Here is a 19,841-nt window from a genome sequence, read left to right as displayed (position 1 = left end):
TCAGTGTGTGGCCAGTTCAGATGGAGTATGAAACCTATACACTAGTGCTTCCCAAACTTTATCCCATTGTTTCCTTATTTTGAGGTTGGAAAACTGATGTGAATCCGCTGTGAGCATTGGGGGCAGAAGGAAGTCAGGGGTGGCTCAGTTTTAGATTAGATTACTTACAGTGTGGAAACAGGCCCTTCTGCCCTACAAGTCCACACCAACACGCCGAAGCGCAACCCACCCATACCCGTACATTTACCCCTTACCTAACACTACGGGCAATTTAGCATGGCCAATTCACCTGACCCGCACATCTTTGGACTGTGGGAGGAAACTGGAGTACCCGGAGGAAACCCATGCAGACACGGGGTTATTGCAACCAGAGAATTCACAATCCCAACATATCAGCTCAATTTCAGCACTCAGTTTCCTCAGCTTTACATTGGAAAGCCCGGTATTATCCCCTCAGGTCACAAGCTATAACGGAAAGATGATAGCACAAGGGTGGCACAGTGGCTCAGTGGTTATCACTGCTGCCTCACTACACCAGGGATCTGGGTTTGATTCCAGCCTCGGGTGACTGTCTGCGTAGAGTTTGCACATTCTCCCCGTGTATGCGTGGGTTTCCTCCGGGTGCTCTGGTTTCTGCCCACAGTCCAAAGATGTGCCAGTCAGGTGGATTGGCCATAGGAAATACAGGATTTCAGGGATGGGATGGGTCTGGGTGGGACACTCTTGACCGAGGCGGTGTGGATTTGGTGGGCTGAATGGCCTGCTTCAACACTGTAGGGATTCTATGATTATCAAGGAGAAAATGAGGTCTGCAGATTTAACAGGAAATTTGACGTTTCGGGCATGTCATTACTGAAGAAGGGCTTATGCCCGAAACGTCAAATTTCCTGTTCCTCGGATGCTGCCTACCTGCTGTGCTTTTCCAGCAACACATTTTCAGCTTCTATGATTATCACGTGCATATCTCTTAAATACATACTCACTGTGAGAGTTACCACGACTGGATTAGTAAGAGGAGGTATGACTTAAAATCTGAAATAAACCATCAGTAATGAGAATATTCCAAAAGAGCCTGGCTCTCTCCCTGGGTGAGGCCCAGGTTTATTAGTTATGACTTTATTTTCCTGAGGATTCATCACCCCATCTCCAACAGCAATCCAAAGTAATAGCTCCAAGTTTGTCATGGCCCCAAATTTGACAGATGCAGCCCCTTCCTGCAACAGATGAGCCTTCAGTCTGTACTATAAGTAATATCATCCGAGGGGTTACAGTGTATTGGGTGTGAGTTTACTACATCAATAACAGTGTAATTTTGCACATGCTGCATTTCAGAAATGAAAACAAAGTGTTGAAGAAATTGAGCAGATCTGTGGAGAGAGAAAGAGTGAGCATTTCCGGTCCAATACAATTTCTTCATGTTTTTCATGATGGGCTGAATGGCCTGATTCCACACTATAGGGATTCTCTGTGATACCTTCACTGGGTCCATGAGGCTGCAAGCAATCCAAACATTGTAATGACTCCTGTGATGACGCTTTCCAACTCCCATTGGCGTGTTCATCCTTGGGTAAATATCTGCCAGCAGCATTCGGTTAGGTCCAAGTTATTGCGATAATTGGCTTTCCCTAAGCCCTCAACTACCAATTTGGATACCTCATTCTGAAAGTCTTGAAAGAACTGTTTATTTCATTCAGGTTTTGAAGATAAAACCACGAGGCAACTCCATTGTCATGTGATTCTTTAGTCACCCTGAGTCTCCACGCCCTTGACATCTCCAGGGTAGCCATCTTCCACTGGATGTTGGAAATTTATGCCATCAGTTATTGACTTTCCCTCCCCCTCTCTTTCTCTCTCTCTCTCTCTCACTCTCTCCCTCTCTCTTTCCGTAGAGAACTAAGATACCTTCTTAACAGTAAATCTGAGACACAGCTGGAGGGGATCCCAGTTTCATCCATGCTTTGTCTTCAGTCCTTTTCTGACTTTTTGTGGGTCTTGTCGAAAATTTCCACAAGGACATTGGTTTGAGGAGATAAACTAAACATACTTACATCTTTGAACAGTGCAATGGATCAGTCGTTAGCACTGTTACCTCACAGCACCAGGGACACAGGTTTGATTCCAGTCTCAGACATCTGTGCAGAGTTTGCACATTTTCCCCATTTCTGCCGGGTGCTCTAGTTTCCTCCCACAGTCCAAAGATGTGTAGGAATAATGCATTGACGTAGAGAGGTATAGAGTTAACAAAGGCCTGAATGAGGGTTGCAGCTGATTGAACTGAGGCAGTTGTGGATTTGAATGATGATACAGAAGTGGGAATTGATCGTTTTTCATTGATGCTAGTGTGTGTGGTCAGAACTCATCCCAGAGTCAAGTTTTACACCAAGGTCATGAGCAGTAAGTGGTTTACTCTCAGATAATTCGCAGAAACAGGATGGAGGTAATGATTTAGAAATGGAGTGTGTGACTGGTGTGGAAGGCAATGGTTTCCTCTCCCAAATATTTATTACAGGGTGTATCTGCTCATTGAGTGCTGAATGTCAGAGAACTGCTTAGATGATTTAGGGACATTGAGTGAGATGGAGGTGACTGTTTGCCACCTATATTATACACTCATACTTTAATACTCTATTGTTCTTTAATTCTAACCTAATATATTCTGTTTTTCACCCCTCAGCAACAAAATCTCTGCCCAGTGCTATAATTTCTTAAATGAATACTGTTCACCTCCTTTTTTCTGTTTCCTTATTATTCCAGATTATCTTAATGCTGGGAATATTAACTTCCCAATCCTCCTCTTCTTAGAACTAGATCTTTGTCATTGCCACCATATTATCATTCTTTTTGGTGACTTGTGTCTACAGCTCACCAACTGTATGATGCACATTCCATGTATTTATCTGCCTGAAGTCCAATTTATGTGCTTCCCATTAGTCCCTGTCAGATCCTTCCTTTTCTTGAACTACTCTTTACCCCAGCATGACTCCCAACTTTATATCTGTGTAGTGACTTTAATGTAAAGAAATCTTTGAAGGTGATTTGCGAAAGTGTTCATATAAAATTAAGTATAATACTGAGCCACAATAGGTTTAATGATGTAATGAAAAATGTCCAGTTCTTGGAGGCCTGGAGAATTGAAATCACTTTGATTCTTCTCTCTCATATCTCAGACTGATATCCATCCTTCTATGAACCTTTTCTCATAGTACTTGTGAACCTACTCTCCCCCATTCCACCCCGTCGCCAACGTCCGAAGGAAATCAGTCCCCGGTAAGGTTTATAGCACCAGAGATAGTGACTGACAGCGAGCTCCAGAGGTTCCAGCACCTGACAGTTTCGCTGGGAGTGGGAGAGGGTCATCATTTGCACACCTTTACAGAGGCATATGTTAAAATGCAGCTGCATTCGGTCAGATCCGACTTACGTGTCAGATGAATGGCTTATGCCCAAAATGTCAACTCTCCAGCTCCTCGGATGTTTCCTGACCTCCTGTGCTTTTCCAGCATCACACTTTTTGACTCCAATTTTCATGTCCAAAACATGACTTGAGACCATAGCTGTGGAATATTGAAAGCTTGATGAATTATTTGGATAGGCTCAGAGATACTGCATTGAGATTCCCTCCTGTACTGTAATGAGTCTAGAAAGCCAGATTTCAGCCACCAAGCTGAGGCAGGCTAGTTAAAAGGCTAGTTTTGAGGCATTTCCTTTCAATTGTTCTAATAACTGTTAGGTCCTCACCACTCCTCAGCATTCTCTCCCATTTCCTATGGCCCTTTATATATCCCATGGTCTTTTCATAACCATTTACCCAGTAGCCATCATGTACACATTCCTGATGAAGGGCTCTTGCTCGAAACATCGATTTTCCTGCTCATCAGATGCTGCCTGACCTGCTGGGCTTTTCCAGCACCATTCTAATCTAAACTCTGGTTTCCAGCATCTGCAGTCCTCACTTCTGCCTACCATGTACAGATCCCCCAGAGTAATGCAGAGATGAAAAATAAACTCATTTTGCTCTCATTTGTGCACACTTGATAATGAAAAAAAACTCCCATTCACAAAATCTATCCAATCTCCTCAAATGGTTAATTTCTCATAAAAACAAATGTCTTTCAGACCCAACATCAAAGACAGCGAATCCTTTAATAGCCTCTTGAAGTCGTGTCAATCGTGAACTTAGATTCATCAGTGAGATAACTGTATCTTTTGAAACTTAGCCAAGCATTCGTAATGACATGATGATAGTCTTGGGGAAATGTGAACAAAGAGCTTGTCTGAAACTGAACATTCTCAGTGAAACTGTCAGGTGCTGGGACCTCTGTCAGATGCTGGTGGTTTTTTTTAACCTACACCTGCTGATCCAGCAGAGAGTCTTCCTTCTTAAATTTAAAGAATGGGGCATTTAAAAATGTTCCAGATCTCGGCAGTTGTACAGAACTTCCTTGGTCTTGTGATGGTGAAGGAGAAGCTATGTTTGAGCTCCTGCTCTGGGGCTCGCCCATCTCCATCTGCTTTTTTTTTCTTTTTGCTTCTATTATTTCCTTCTCTTTTACGGCCTTTACTGCATCCTAAAAACAGGGCCCTGTAGTACGGAACATGCAGCAGGAGACAACGAGCCTAGCTATTCAAGATGGCAGCACAGGCATGGTAGGCCTATCTGCTTAAAGCCAGCCATGACCTGTTCTTTTTTCTCTCTCTCTTTTCATCCTTTTTTCTTTTCTTCTCCTTTTCTTCACCTTCTTGACATCACAGGGAGGCTGCAATGACATCGCTGATGACCTGACCAAGGATTCCTGGCTTCCCAGGCCCGATATGGTAGCAAGGCATGAAGGAGCAGGGACCCCTGGCAGCAGTAGGCCCAAAGAGGGGACCTTGCTGTTGTCCTGGAGCCATGTTTGGGAACCCGGCTGATGAAGATGAATTCTGTTTAAGTATTTGCTGTTCACCCTTTTGTACTTCAAAATGGTGCCATATTGTGGCAACAGAACACTCTTCACTGTATCTGCCTCGCTAAATATGACGATAAATCATTTATTCATTCATTCACATCTACTCCATCAATTCATGATCCTAGAATTGAGGGTTAAGGCCAAAATTTGGTCTGTTTGAACTCGGTATTGAGTTCAGGTTGGCCACAGTGAGTTTAGAATTCCCTCTTGTGTGAATCACAACTTGGCAAAACCTGGATATAGCTGAAATCAGGTTAAGAGACCCACATCTAGGCTCGAACCACTCTGTTTTTAAAGATCTACTTAGAATTCCCAGTGCTGTGAAAATCCAACCTATAATTCCTTCACCTCTTGAGAAAAGGTATCTCCGGCAATGATTAATATCTGAAGTAATTGCAAAAATAAGTGCCTGAGAGGTTGTTTGACTGTTGCTAATATAATCAAAAACTTTAAATGAATTAAAACAATTTATATCTGACTACGTCAATGTGTTTAGGAAGTAACTAATGGATAAATGCAGGAATGTCTTGCCATTTGTACATTTGAATGTCAGTCTTTAAGTGAGGTTCCACTGTAGAAAAGTCTTTAGACAAAGTGGAGAAATCAGACATCCACTTTCAGATTCACCCATCCAGCTCTGCATGTACACATTCCAAAGGTCACTGAACAATTTACTCCTTACTAGTGTGAATGCTGGTAGTCTCATAATTATTTCTATCAAAAGATCCAGGCCACTGTATAATGATATTAACACAGTGAGTGATTGGGCCAGTGTGTGGGACAATACTGTGTGTACATTGTGTATTGGTGTTACAGTTAGCAATGGCTAAGAATATGAGACTATTATAACACTATGTTAGTACACAGTAGTTTTGTAGCATGATGTTCCTACAGGGTCCTTCAGACTCAATTTGACATAATATTTCAGCATGATTTTACCATTGGGAATCACTACGCGTGTGTTCATGATCAAACATTAAACACGGTGCCTCTGACAGTACAGCATTGAAAGCATTGTCAGCGTTGAAAGTTTGTTCTGATGGCAGTGAAGTTGGACATGAACCCAAAACCTACTTGACCCAGTGAAAAAAATGTTACCAGTTGACCCACAGCCGGCGTGACATTGTGCTCCTCTGTTTATTAACCCACAGACAATTTTCACCATTTTCTCAACTTGCTCTGCAGCCTTTCAGCATTTCTGCGGCTATTGGTAGAATAGTCAGTCATTTATAATATACAATCTTTGCATGTAACAGGTCTGGCAAAGTGCATTAGCTCACATTTTCTATGTTTCTTGATCTTGTTATCTTAAAGTTGTTTACCATAAATAATTGTGTGTGGTTACCTGACTATGCTACATCATTGTATATGACATGATAGGATCATGTTACTGTAGGGAGGCACTATCTGTATACCGTAATCTATCATAATATTACTAAAGGTATTTGCTAACTACAGTATATGCAATAACATTATAACAGTTAGTGTCTGTACGTAACAATATTGTGTCATTTAGTTACTATAGGAAGTCAACATCTGTATTTAATAACCTGTCGTGATACAGGTATATAACGTGCTGACTGTATATAACATTATATAATGGTGTAACTATTGAATGCTGTTAATCAATAGTATATCATCACATTGCTATCAGGTGTCATTGTGCACGTTTATAGATAATGCTATGGTTCAATGGCAGTATGGGAAATTGCAGCATATGTTCTTGATAAAGGTGTGTCATGATGTCAGTATAGGCAATGAACCCCTTCATCCTGTTATTTTAACCTATTTGTGTCACCTGACAAGTTATTTGAGACTGAGCAATGGGGAAACTTCAAATTAATATCTTTGCTGCTCACATTTCATTTCAGAAGTATCCGAGTGATGTCCTGTTGGAAATCCTCTGCCAAGGTTCCAGATAGTTCTCAGTTCAGAAATACAGCTGTTCCAAGTCGCTAGCTTATTATTACCACTACTTCATTGAAAATTCCCCAGTAACTTTAGTGTGGCAGATAGGATCTAACCTTGACCAACTGATACACTGCCCCAATTTTAATGCCTGTGATTACCTAATGATAGATCAAGGATTCCTTGGTATAGGCTTGATAGATATAGGACAGATATCAGAGGTTGCTTCTTTACTCAGAGTGTAGTAGGAGTGTGGAACACATTCCTGCAGCAGTTGTAGACTCACAAACTTTAAGGGCATTGAAATGGTCAAAGGAGCCTTCTTTCTGATTTACTAATAAACCTTTTCTGAGCTATTTTTACACACCTATGGAGGAGGTTGGACTTGAGCCTTGGCCTCTTGGCCCAGAGATAGGAATACAATAACTGTGCCAGAACAGCCCCCCATCTTAAGGTACCAAGCTCCTCCTTTCGATCAACCTGCTGAGGCACATTATAATTAGTTTAAACCCACTGTTCGGGTTGGGGGTTGGCATTGGTAGTCAAGGACAGTATTACGGGGGCAGAAAGGACATTTGACAATTCATCTACTAAGGTAGTATGGGCTGAGGTTAGAAACAGGAAAGGAGAGGTTGCCTTGTTGGGAGTTTTCTGTAGGCCTCCGAACAGTTCCAGAGATGCAAAGGAAAGGATAGCAAAGATGATTCTGGATAAGAGTGAGAGTAACAGAGTAGTTATTATGGGGGACTTTAACTTTCCAAATATTAACTGGGAATACTATACTTCAAGTACTTTAGATGGGTCAGTTTTTGTCCAATGTATGCAGGAGGGTTTCCTGACACAGTACGTAGACAGGCCAACAGGGGTAGAGGCCACATTGGATTTGGTCCTGGTTAATGAACCTGGCCAGGTATTAGATTTGGAGGTAGGTGAGCACTTTGGTGATAGTGACCACAATTCGGTTATGTTTACTTTAGTGATGGAATGGGATAGGGCAAGAGTTATAGCTGGGGGAAAGGCAATTAAGGCAATTAGGAAAGATTTAGGATGCACAGGATGGGGAAGGAAACTGCAGGGGATGGGCACAGTTGAAATGTGGAGCTTGTTCAAGGAACAGCTACTGTGTGTCCTTGATAAGTATGTACCTGTCAGGCAGGGAGGAAGTTGTTGAGCAAGGGAGCCGTGGTTTACTAAGTTGAATCTCTTGTCAAGAGGAAGAATAAGGCTTATGTTATAATGAGATGTCATGGCTCAGTTCGGGTGCTTGAGAGTTACACGTTAGCCAGGAAAGACCCAAAGAGAGAGATAAGATGAACCAGGAGGGGACATGAGAAGTCAATGGCAGATAGGATCAAGGAAAATCCTAAAGCTTTCTATAGGTATATCAGGAATAAAAGAATGACTAGAGTAAAATTAGGGCCAATCAAGGATAGTAGTGGGAAATTGTGCATGAAGTCTGAGGAGATAGGGGAAGCACTAAGTGAATATTTTTCCTCAGTATTCAGCTTAGTAAAAGACAGTGTTGTCAAGGAGAATACTGAGATACAGGCTACCAGACTGGATGGGATTGAGGTTCACAAGGAGGAGTTGTTAGTAATTCTGAAAAGTGTAAAAATAGTTAAGTCCCCTGGGCTGGATGGGATTTATCCACAGAATTTCTAGGAAGCTAGAAAGGAGATTGCAGAGCCTTTGGCTTTGATCTTTATGTCGTCATTGTCTACAGAAATAGTGCCAGAAGATGGGAGGACAACAATTGCCCCCCTGTTCAAGAAGGGGAGTAGAGCCAACCCTGGTAATTATAGAGCAGTGAGCCTGACTTCGGTTGTGGGTAAAATTTTGGAAATGGCTATGAGAGATTGGATTTATAATCATCTAGAAAGGAATAAGTTGATTAGGGATAGTCAACACTATTTTGTGAAAGGCAGGTCGTGCCTTTCAAACCTCATTGAGCTCTTTGAGAAGGTAACCAAACGGTTGGATGAGGGTAAAGTAGTTGATGTGGTGTATATGGATTTCAGTAAGGCATTTGATAAGATTCCCCATGGTAGGCTATTGCACAAAATATGGAGGGATGGGATTTTGGATCAGAAATTGGCTAACTGAAAGAAGACAGAGGGTGGTGATTGATAGGAAATATTCATCTGGAGTTCAGTTGCTAGTGGTGTACCACAAGGATCTGTTTTGGGTCCACTGCTGTTTGTCATTTTTATAAATGACCTAGATGAGGATGTAGACGGATGGGTTAGTAAATTTGCGAATGATACTAAGGTTGGTAGAATTGTGGATAGTGCCGAAGGATGTTGTAGGTCACAAAGGGATATAGATAAGCTGCAGAGTTGGGCTGAGAGGTGGCAAATGGAGTTTAATGCGGAAAAGTTTGAAGTGGTTCACTTTGGAAAGTGTAACAGGAATACAGAGTATCGGGCTAATTGTAAGATTCTTGGTAGTAGAGATGAGCAGAGAGATCTTGGTGTCTATGTACATAGATCCCTGAAAGTTTCCACCCAGGTTCATAGGGTTGTTAAGAAGTCATATGGTGTGTTAGCTTTTATTAGTAGAGAGATTGAGTTTCGGTACTATGAGGTCTTGCTGAGGCTGCACTGGAGTATTGCGTACAGTTCTGGTCACCACATTATAGAAAGGATTTGGAAGTTTTAGAAAGGGTTCCAATGAGATTTGCTTGGATGTTGCCTAGTATGGAGGGATGGTGTTATGAGGAAAGGCTGAGGGACTTGAGGCTGTTTTCTTTTGAGAGAAGAAGGTCAAGAGGTGACTTAATTGAGACATATAAGGTAATCAGAGGGTTAGATAAGGTGGACAGTGAGAGCCTTTTTCCTCAGGTGATGGCTAGCATGAGGCGATATAGGTTTAAATTGAGGGGTGGTAGATATAGGACAGATATCAGAGGTTGCTTCTTTACTCAGAGTGTAGTAGGAGTGTGGAACACATTCCTGCAGCAGTCGCAGACTCACAAACTTTAAGAGCATTGAAATGGTCTTTGGATAGGCATGTGGATGAGAGTGGAATATTGTTGGTCAGATGAGCTTCAAATTGGTTTCACAGGTCGGCATAACATCAAGGGCTGAGGGGCATGTACTGCACTGTAATGTTCTATGTTCTATAACACATCCCCAGGGCAATTAAGACTTGAACCCTTGGGCCAGAGGTAGAGGACACTACCCTTACACCACAAGAGACTATCTTCTAAAGGAATTCACCAGTGCAACTTATAAAGAGACAGGCATTGACCTTTCATTGGCAGGCATTGAATAACGAAGCACCAAAGATTAACAACTTTAGAATTTTTTTTTGTAGAATCCCTACAGTGTGAAAATAGGCTCTTCGGCCCAGCAAGTCCACACCGATCCTCCGGAGAGTAACCCACACAGACCCATTCCCCCATCGTATATTCAACCCTGACCAATACACTATTCCTACACATTCCTGAATGCTATGGGCAATTTAGCATGGCCAATCCACCTGACATGTAAACCTTTGGATTATTGGAGGAAACCAGAGCAACCGTAGGAAAACCACACGGAAACGGGGAGAATGTGCAAACTCCACATAGACAATCACTCGAGGTTGGAATTGAACCCAGGTCTCTGGTGCTGTGAGGGAGCAGTGCGAACCACTGAGCCACTGTGCTGTATTGAGTCTCTAGATTCTGGAGAGGCAGAAAATTAGCAAGATTACTTCTCTGTTCAAGAAGGGATTAGATACAGAAAAAAATAAACTCATGAGTTTGACATGGGTCTTAGGAGCCATGTCCCAATCAATCACTAATCCTCTATTTCAAATAGAGGATTGGCTGGCTGACAGAAAACAGGGAATATCTCATAAATGGTCCAATGCCTGATTGGCAAGGGTCTGTGCCAGGGCGTCAACTTCTTCCAGTTTATTGTATAGGAGAAGCAAATGTGTGGGGGTGAAGTCTGCAGGTGACCCAAAGATGGTTAGGAAATTATGAAGAGGATAGAAGAAGGTTGCAGATGGATATAGGTAGATTGAGTGAGTGGGAAGAAGAGCCTGGCAGATGGAGTAAACTGTGGGAAAATGACAGGTTGTTTGCTTTTACAGGAAGAATATTAAAAAAACAGTTTTACTTAAACAGATAATAACTGCATCAAACGCAAAGATCGAAGTGTTTGAGTGCATGAAGGTACAACAAGTAATTAAGCAAGTTAAAATAATGCTATCTTATTAGATTAGATTAGACTAGACTTACAGTGTGGAAACAGGCCCTTCGGCCCAACAAGTCCACACCGACCCGCCAAAGCGCAACCCACCCATACCCCTACATTTACCCCTACCTAACACTACGGGCAATTTAGCATAGCCAATTCACCTGACCCGCACATCTTTGGACTGTGGGAGGAAACCCACGCAGACACAGGGAGAACATGCAAACTCCACACAGTCAGTCGCCTGAGTCGGGAATTGAACCTGGGTCTCAAGCGCTGTGAGGCAGCAGTGCTAACCACTGTGCCACCGTGCCGCCCAAACAAGGATATTATTCTTCAGTTATATATGACATTAGTGAGACTGCATCTTGGATACTGTGTGTAGTTTTGGTCTCCTTAAGGTATAAATGTGTTTGGAGGTGATTTAAAGGAGATTTACTAGATTGGTACCTGAAATCAGTGGACAGCTTGAATAGATTGGGCTTGTTGCACTGGAGTTTATTAGAGAAAGGGATGCCTTGACTGAAGAATATAGAGTATTGAATGGTTTTCACAATGGGAATGTGGAAAAGTTATTTCCCTTTGTTGATTAGACAAGAATTAGGAACAACTATATAGAGATTTAGGAATAACCCTTTTACAACAGAGATGAGGATTTTTTTTTCTTTCTCAGAGGGCTGTAAGACCTTGGGACTCATTGCCCCAGAGGGTGATGGATTAAACACCTTTATGGCAGAAGGAATCAGTAAGTAGGTGGGAATATGGAATTCAAATGCAATCAGCAATGATCCTGCTAAATGGCAGAGCAGGCTCGACAGGCCAAGTTGTCTAATCCATTTTTTGATGCTATATCTATTATTAAAGAGAGGGGATTGCATAGATGTAAGGCCTTTGGTGGAATTAGGGCCATGCAAGAGGCTGGAAGAGTTCACAGTATTAGAATGTGTTGAAGATTTGAAGGGAATGTAGCCCATGAAGATCCATGAGGACTGGGAGATGGGTGAGTAGTGGAACTTATTGTGAGACAGGAGTCTTCAACTGGAGGAAGACCTGGCTCAATCCATTGGCTTTGAATTGAACAGGAATTCTGATAGAGATGCTGCACAGGTAGAGCTGAGTCCATATGAAAATAGATGTGAAGATGATTTGAAAACCAGTGTTATTGTTCAAAGTTTGGGAGAAGATTTATAGCTCGGGTGCTCGTTGTTGTGGTTCTGTTCGCCGAGCTGGGAGTTTTTGTTGCAAACGTTTCGTCCCCTTTCTAGGTGACATCCTCAGTGCTTGGGAGCCTCCTGTGAAGCGCTTCTGTCATGTTTCCTTCGGTATCTATAGTGGCTTGTCTCTGCCGCTTCCGGTTGTCAGTTGCTGTCCGCTGCAGTGGCCAGTATATTGGGTCCAGGTCGATGTGCTTGTTGATAGAATCAGTGGATGAGTGCCATGCCTCTAGGAATTCCCTGGCTGTTCTCTGTTTGGCTTGTCCTATAATGATAGTGTTGTCCCAGTCGAATTCATGTTGTTTGTCATCTGTGTGTGTGGCTACTAAGGATAGCTGGTTGTGTCGTTTTGTGGCTAGTTGGTGTTCGTGGATGCGGATCATTAGCTGTCTTCCTGTTTGTCTTTTGTAGTGTTTTGTGCAGTCCTTGCATGGGATTTTGTACACTACGTTGGTTTTGCTCATGCATGGGTTTCGTCTGGGTGCTCCAGTTTCCTCCCACAATCCAAAAATGTGCAGGTTAGGTGAATTGGCTAGGCTAAATTGTCCGTAGTGTTAGGTTAAGGAGTAAATATAGGGGAATGGGTCTGGGTGGGTTGCATTTCGGCAGGTCAGTGTGGACTTGTTGGGCCGAAGGGCCTGTTTCCACACTGTAAGTCATCTAATCTAAAAGGAGTACAATGAAACGTAATACAATCCCCATTTTAAATGTTGTACACTGTGTCCTTGTTTCTGTCTGATACTTTGATTTGGCGTTATGGTTACCATTAAATGACAAAAAGCTTGGCATTTGAGGAAGTACAAAAAATTTGAAAGACAGAGGGACGAGAATATCGACACTGATTGTTGGGTGTAATTGCTGCATGGCATGTTCACAAGGACAGTCTCCTTAGCAATTACAAATTAGAAATTGAGGTAGAAGTATGACAAAAAAAATGAAATGGCCAAGTAAAATGCAGACAGAAAATTGCACAGGTGCAAATGTTTTATTTCATTATAGATAATAAGAAGTTTCCTAATTTTCTACTGGGAACTTTCTCAGAATAGAATGGGGTTTAAAATCTGCAGGCACACTTTCAAATTTAGAAAGGATGTAGAAATTGGAACCGCACTCAAATTGAAAGCTGATATATCAAATGAGGCAGATGTGGAGGTCAGACAGCACCATGTCCTCTTACTTTGAATCCATCTGATTTTAATTTCTTTCCTAACACAGTCCAAGGCTCTGCGGGAACGATGGCTGCTGGAGGGAACTCCATCATCGGTGGCAGAGGAAGACGAGGGGATGAAGAAACAGCTCCAGGAGGACAATGACAAAACTAAACAGATGGAGGAAACCATCCAGAGGTAAGTGGCAGGCAGTCTTATCATTAATTCTTATATAACAGAGACAAAGCTGAAAAGACGAAGTTACCGCTATCCTATAATTAGGACCAAGGCTGGAATGTTTTATCTGAAATAGGGTCTTCTGCTCCTTCAGTGACAGTGTTCAGAGGAGGTTCACGAAAATGGTCCCAGGAATGAAAAGCGAATGAACATTTGAGAACTCTGGGTCTAATCTCAATGGAGTTTAGAAGGATGAGAGAGGGATCTAACTGAACCTCCAGAATACTGAATGGCCTGGACAGAACGGACGTTGGGAAGATGTTTCCATGGTAGGAGAGACTAGGATCCAAGGGCACAGAATGGAGATAAGGAGAAACCTCTTCAGCCAGAGAGTAATTAATCTATGGAATTCACTGCCACAGAAGGCTGTGAAGGGAAGGTCATTGAATATATTTAAGACTGATCTAGGGGATCAAGGGGATCAAGAGTTATGTGGAGAAAGCAGGAGAATGGGGTTGAGAAACGTTTAGCCATGATTGAATGGCAGAGCAGACTCGATGGGCTGAATGGCCTAATTTCTGCTCCTGTGTCTTATGGTCTTAATGGTACAACACACGATGCCATCTTAGGTACAAATCCTAGGTACAAAAAAAAGAGAAAATAAAGAAACAAAAGTTACGCTACGCTCTAGATATACATCGCATAGGTTAGGAAAATTAGAAATAAAGCTAAAAAGATGGACATGTGGTCCTTTGATGTGATCAGAACCAGATTCTTCAATTCCCTCAACCATGATGGGCCTGTTTCTGTATCAGGAGTGAATGTTTGAAGAATCATTTATCATGAATTACAACAGGTACTGTCTCCTGCTGTCCTCTTAGTTGCCTTGGGTTTTGATGTCTCTCAAGAGATTACATGGCAATGGAGGGATGGAAATGGAGTGTAGGAAACCATCTGAGAGATACAGCTCGCTGATTTACCCATCTATAATAGCACTTAAGATAACTGGCTGGTTAGTCCATTTCAAAGATCCTGATGAAAGCGTTATGCTGCAAACGTTGACCCTCTTTCTCCTCAGATGCTACCTGACCTCCTGTGCTTTTCCAGCACCATACTTAATTGACTCTGACTGTCCAATCTCTACAGTCCTCACTATCTCCTACTTCATACTACTTTGAGTATGGGTCATGTTCAGTCAGACCAGGTAACGTTGGCAGATTCTTTTTCTCATGCTGGCTGGGCCAATATTTATTGGCAAGATAGCAGTTAAGAGCCAACCATATTGCTGGAGTCACATGGATGCCAGACCATGTAAGGATGGCAGGTTGGCATCAGAGTAGCTTTTTAATATTGAATTCAGATTTTGCCATCTGCTATGATGGGATTTGAACTGTTGTGCCCAGATATTATCCTGAGGTTCTGGATTACTTACCCAGTGACATTACCACCATCTCCTCAGTGTTGATTTACAGCCTCTGACTAACACAGGAAAGTGCAGGTTGGACTAAATTGTACAAGAATTGAGACACATGGCTCACACACACTTGTAACCATGACTAGTAAGGTGGCACTGAACAACAGGGAGCCCTGCATGAGCTGTCAACTCCTGCTGATCTAGTCAGATGTTTTAACTCATTACATAGCCATGCTCTATCAGCAACTATGGACTTATCTCAAATCTCCTGCAGTAGTAACAGAAATACTTCTGGAACGCTCAGACATAAAACAAAACCAGTCATTTACAGAGATCCTATCACATGACGAAATTTCTAAATGTGGAGGAATGTTGGTCAAATCTTTTTACAGTCGGGAAAGGAAAGGACAGAGCATGACTGTTGCATTGTGGCAAGTCTAAGCGAGGTTTAATCATTGAACCACATTTTTTCAAACTCGGGCCTGCAAACATACAGGAGTTGATTTACAGGTTTAGAAATAGGAAGTATGGGAAATCCTGAAAGTCCTCAGCTGCCTAGGCCTCAAGCTCTCCCCATAGTCCAAAAGGGAAAACTAGCAAATAAGACAATCTGGTCCAACTTGTTTTGAATATTTCAGAATGGACATCCAGTACATTCATTTCCAAATGTCATTATTCTTTCACTAGCTTGTCCCTCTGGGTGCCCATTGCTTCACCATGTTTAGTGCACCTTTAGAACTCTTCTTAATACACACCCTTTTCGATCAAGTCCTCTACATCTTGCACATCATTCCTGATCTTGCCAACTTGTTCTGGCTTCCACTTTATCCTCACGAAGCCCTTCAGTTCACATTGCAGCTTCTAAGTTTAGACTGGAGTCTATGAAGTTGAAAGTTAACCCAGTGCACCACTGAGAGCAGGTTGGGAGAAAACAATGTGTGCATTTTCGCATGTTTGTTTCTTAGTGAAAGAAATATTGGTGAAAATTATTTCTGACAAGCAGTCTGTGATTGGGAGGCGGGGTGATGGTAGGGGTTGGGTGGAGGTGGGAGGCATTGGTGACAGAAGATCACATGACAAATTCTGCAGGAATATGGCCAACAAGAGTTAGCAACTCTGGTCTGAAGCACTGGGTAAGTGGCATATATTCATTTGTTGTTGAAATAGGATTCAGATTTATGATCCAAATGGAATTCCTTCAGTATTTAATAGTGGGAACCAAGGAAAGACAGGAGATAAGATAGAAGGATGTCACATCCCACTCATTAGTGGTCCACTAAATATTATCCAGGTGTGTTTCAATTGTGTAAACAATTGTATTGAGTGCATTAAAAGGTGCTAATTTAAGACTAAGATGAGGAGGAATTTCTTCTTTCAGAGCGTTGTGAGTCTTTGGAACTCTTTGCCCCAGAGAGCTGTGGGACAGGGCTAGTCCTCCTGTATATTTAAGACTGAGATGGATGGATTCTTGATCAGTCTGGGAATCAACCAATATAGGGAAAGGGCAGGAAAGTGGACATGACACATATCAGATCAGGCATTATCCTCTTGAATGGTGGAGCAGGCTCAATGGTTGGAACAGCCTACACCTGTTCCTATTTCTCACAGTCTATTAATGACACAACATTAATTTCAAGATCCTATAATGGTCTCTCAGAAATGGTCATTTTTAATTTGCTATCTTCTTTCCTCAATTATACAAGATTTAATGCTTCTGTAGAGAAACCTTATTTCCTTTAATGAACAGGTACACTCTTTCTGAATATTTCTGTTCGATATTTCAAAACAGAGGTATTTTGAGAGCTCTTTGCAAACTGTCAGAAGCAGCCTTGGTGAGCTGTCTAACATTAGATTCACTATAATGCATTTTATATCTATACTCATGAGCCATCTCAATCTTTCATTGGGAATCAGTTATTATCTGCAATAAGCTCTGAACTATGCACTGCAGAGGTGGGCTAGAAGGGACAGGATTAGGAGGTTGGGGAGGGTAGGATGTTGAGTGTAAGATAGGTTTGTTCTCCTCCTCGGTTGCTGCGTTTCAGCTGGTGAAAGAGATTTACCTGTCCACAGTTGTGAGATGCTGGCAGGGAGACAGATAGGGTTACAGGCTGCTGTATGAGGAGAGGTGATTAAGGGCAATGGCTTGAACTGCTGTTGAGGGCTTTTGCATAAATAGGCCCTACCAATGTAACATTTTATGACTGGGCTTCATCCTCTAAGTGTAGAAGGTTGCACAGACTCACACTCTAGGAGAAGAGTATCTAGAAACAAAAGAGTCGGAGGAAAGGACACTGGACCCAAAACGATAACTCCGTTTTTGTTCCTACAGATGCTGCCAGGCCTGCTGAGTTTTTCCAGCAATTCCTGAATTTGTTTATGATTCTCAGCCTCCATGGTTGTTTTGGTTTTTTGTTTTGGTCAGAAAAGTATTTATTTTGTGACCATCAGACTTGTCAAAGCTCATTAAGTACTATTAATTGGTTGCAATATAGGAAAGCTGGCAGTCAAGTTCACGCACAGAAAGATCCCACATACCACAATGTGACAATGGTCAAATCATCTGGGACTTTTTGTTTGCAAAAATATACTTTATTCGTTAAAAAGTCTTTGCATATGAAGAACAAGCAAGACACAGTGGTTAGCACTGCTGCCTTACAGCACCAGGGTCCCAGGTTCAATTCTAGCCTCGGGTGACTATATGTGTGGAGTTTGCACATTCTCCCTGTGTCTGTGTGGGTTTCCTCCGGGTGCTCCGGTTTCCTCCCATAGTCCAAAGATGTTCAGGTCAGGTGGATTGGCCATGCTAAATTGCCCATACCAGGGATGTGAGATTAGTTGGATTAACCCCAGGGTAAATGGGAGGATACAAGTAAATGTGAGGTTACAGGAATAAGGTGGGTCTGCATGGGATGCATTTCAGAGAGTTGGTTCAGACCCAGTTGGCCAAATGGCCTCTTTTTCTGAAATCCTCAGTGATCCCCATGAAACATGGAAATTTCACATCCCTGCAGTTACCAAAACAAAACCCAAAGTGTTTCTTACTTATGCAGGACAATATTTACATATATTTGAAGCAGTGAGATGGTCTGATAACTGAGCAGACAGTTTTTCTGGGTTGTAGCTTGAGGGATACATGTTGGTCAGGCTTCTGCCATTGTTGAAATAATGTCTTAGGGTATTTTACATTCACCTGAAACAGATCCTCAGTAAAACAGCCCTCCCTCCCCAAACAAGAACCAAAACCTCCCTCAGTGGACGTGGTGCCTTTAAGTTTATGTCCAAGGACTGGACCCAGAGCTTTACTGCTGTGACATGAGAATATTAACCAATCAGCAATTGCTGCTACAACAGTGAAATGGTTACGTCACTGGGTTTATAATCCAGGGCCCTCATCAAGTCAACCGCACCCCGCCTCTCCTGTAAAATGGTTGATCGGCTAAAAATGGCTTCCTCACACCAATAGTATGCTAGAAGCAGCTTTAACAATGCAACCATCACATTTCCACCACCATCCAGGGCAACAAGAATTAGAGATAATTTTGGGGTTCTTAATCAGCGAGGGATCAGGGACCTTAGTAATGGATGTGGGGAGAGATTTTGGTTTCAGAGATTGAATGGGGCAGTTACAGAATTACGTCTTCAGAGGGGGCACCCCTGAGCACCACAAGAAGTGTCCCTCCTTCTTTCCTTCCTGTAGACATTGGAACAGAGGAAGTAGGAGCAAAGGTAGGCCATTCGGCCTTCGAACCTGCTCCATCATTCATTAGAATCATGGCTGATCACCCAACCCTGTTCTTGCTTTCTCCCTCACACCCTTTGATCCCTTTAACCATGAGAATTATATCTAACTCCCGTTGAAAACATTCAATGTCTTGGCCTCAATGCTTTCTGTAGCAGAGAATTCCACAGGCTCCCCACTCTCTGGGTGAAGGAATTTTTTCCTCATCTCTGTCCAGATTGGTCTATCCAATATCTATGGACGGTGACCTCCTGGTTCTGGACACCCCTGGGAAGTAGTGACATTGGCCATTGAGTAGGGCTGGTGTCTAGCCCTCCCACCCAATCCCAATGTCCCCCAGGGCAGCCTGAAATCAGTTTGAATGGCAGACAGCACTCTCCAGTCCTGTTTAAGATCACATTCTAAGCTGTCATTGTTCTGTCTGTGAGACAGGGTGATGTCTGTTCTCAACGCCCACAGTGAGGCACTCACAATGAGTTTCTGACTCCCAAACTCCATTTTATTCTTCAATTCCAGATGAGACAAGGGCAGACTCTGATAGCAAATATCCCTCAGACGTGGACCATTCCAGAACCACAGCTCAGTAAGGCCATTCAGTGTCAGGCCAGCTCTCTGACAGACACACTGGTGTGGGAGGCCTGTGTAATGTGAGGTCTATCCTTGGATTGATTGGAGGAATAAGCCTGAGAAGTGAATGTTCTGTACTCTATGCCAACGATGTTAAGTAAATGTCCAGTTCACTTTGACTCGTTCTCCTATCCAATGCTTTTCCCCTTCATAAATACTACAAGACCAGCTATTCAGATGGGCATTGTTCAAGCTGCTGTGAACATTTATAGGCTATGGGACAGCAGAGCTCAATCCTACACCATTCTCAGCTGCGGTATGTGACTTGACAACATGTGGGGAATGGCCAATACTGGGGACAAATTCACCCATTGTATCACTAAGTTATATGATAGCAAATCCATAGAACATTACAACAAAGAAAGAGGCCATTCAGACCATCAAATCTGTACTAGCCCTTTTAAGAAGCAATCTGATTAGTCCAATTGCTTCCCAATTCCCCCACATTCTTAGAAATGTTGCTGCACCATTCCAGCAG

At 42.5% G+C, this 19,841-nt stretch overlaps 1 protein-coding gene across 2 annotated transcripts in view; it reads left to right on the top strand.

Annotated features, from left to right (window-relative positions):
- The window catches only part of LOC132829107 (paralemmin-1-like), a 300,302-nt gene that overhangs the window by 220,715 nt on the left and 59,746 nt on the right, over positions 1 to 19,841 (top strand). For both annotated transcript variants that reach the window (XM_060846425.1, XM_060846426.1), the window contains exon 4: positions 13,471 to 13,601. In XM_060846425.1, the coding sequence (XP_060702408.1) occupies positions 13,471 to 13,601 (131 nt within the window). The remainder of the gene's footprint in view (positions 1 to 13,470; positions 13,602 to 19,841) is intronic.

The sequence above is a fragment of the Hemiscyllium ocellatum genome, chromosome 28, assembly GCF_020745735.1.
Source record: "Hemiscyllium ocellatum isolate sHemOce1 chromosome 28, sHemOce1.pat.X.cur, whole genome shotgun sequence".
NCBI lineage: Eukaryota > Metazoa > Chordata > Chondrichthyes > Orectolobiformes > Hemiscylliidae > Hemiscyllium > Hemiscyllium ocellatum.
Note: the sequence above shows the minus strand (reverse complement) of the source record. Positions and strands in the feature narration are given on the sequence as shown.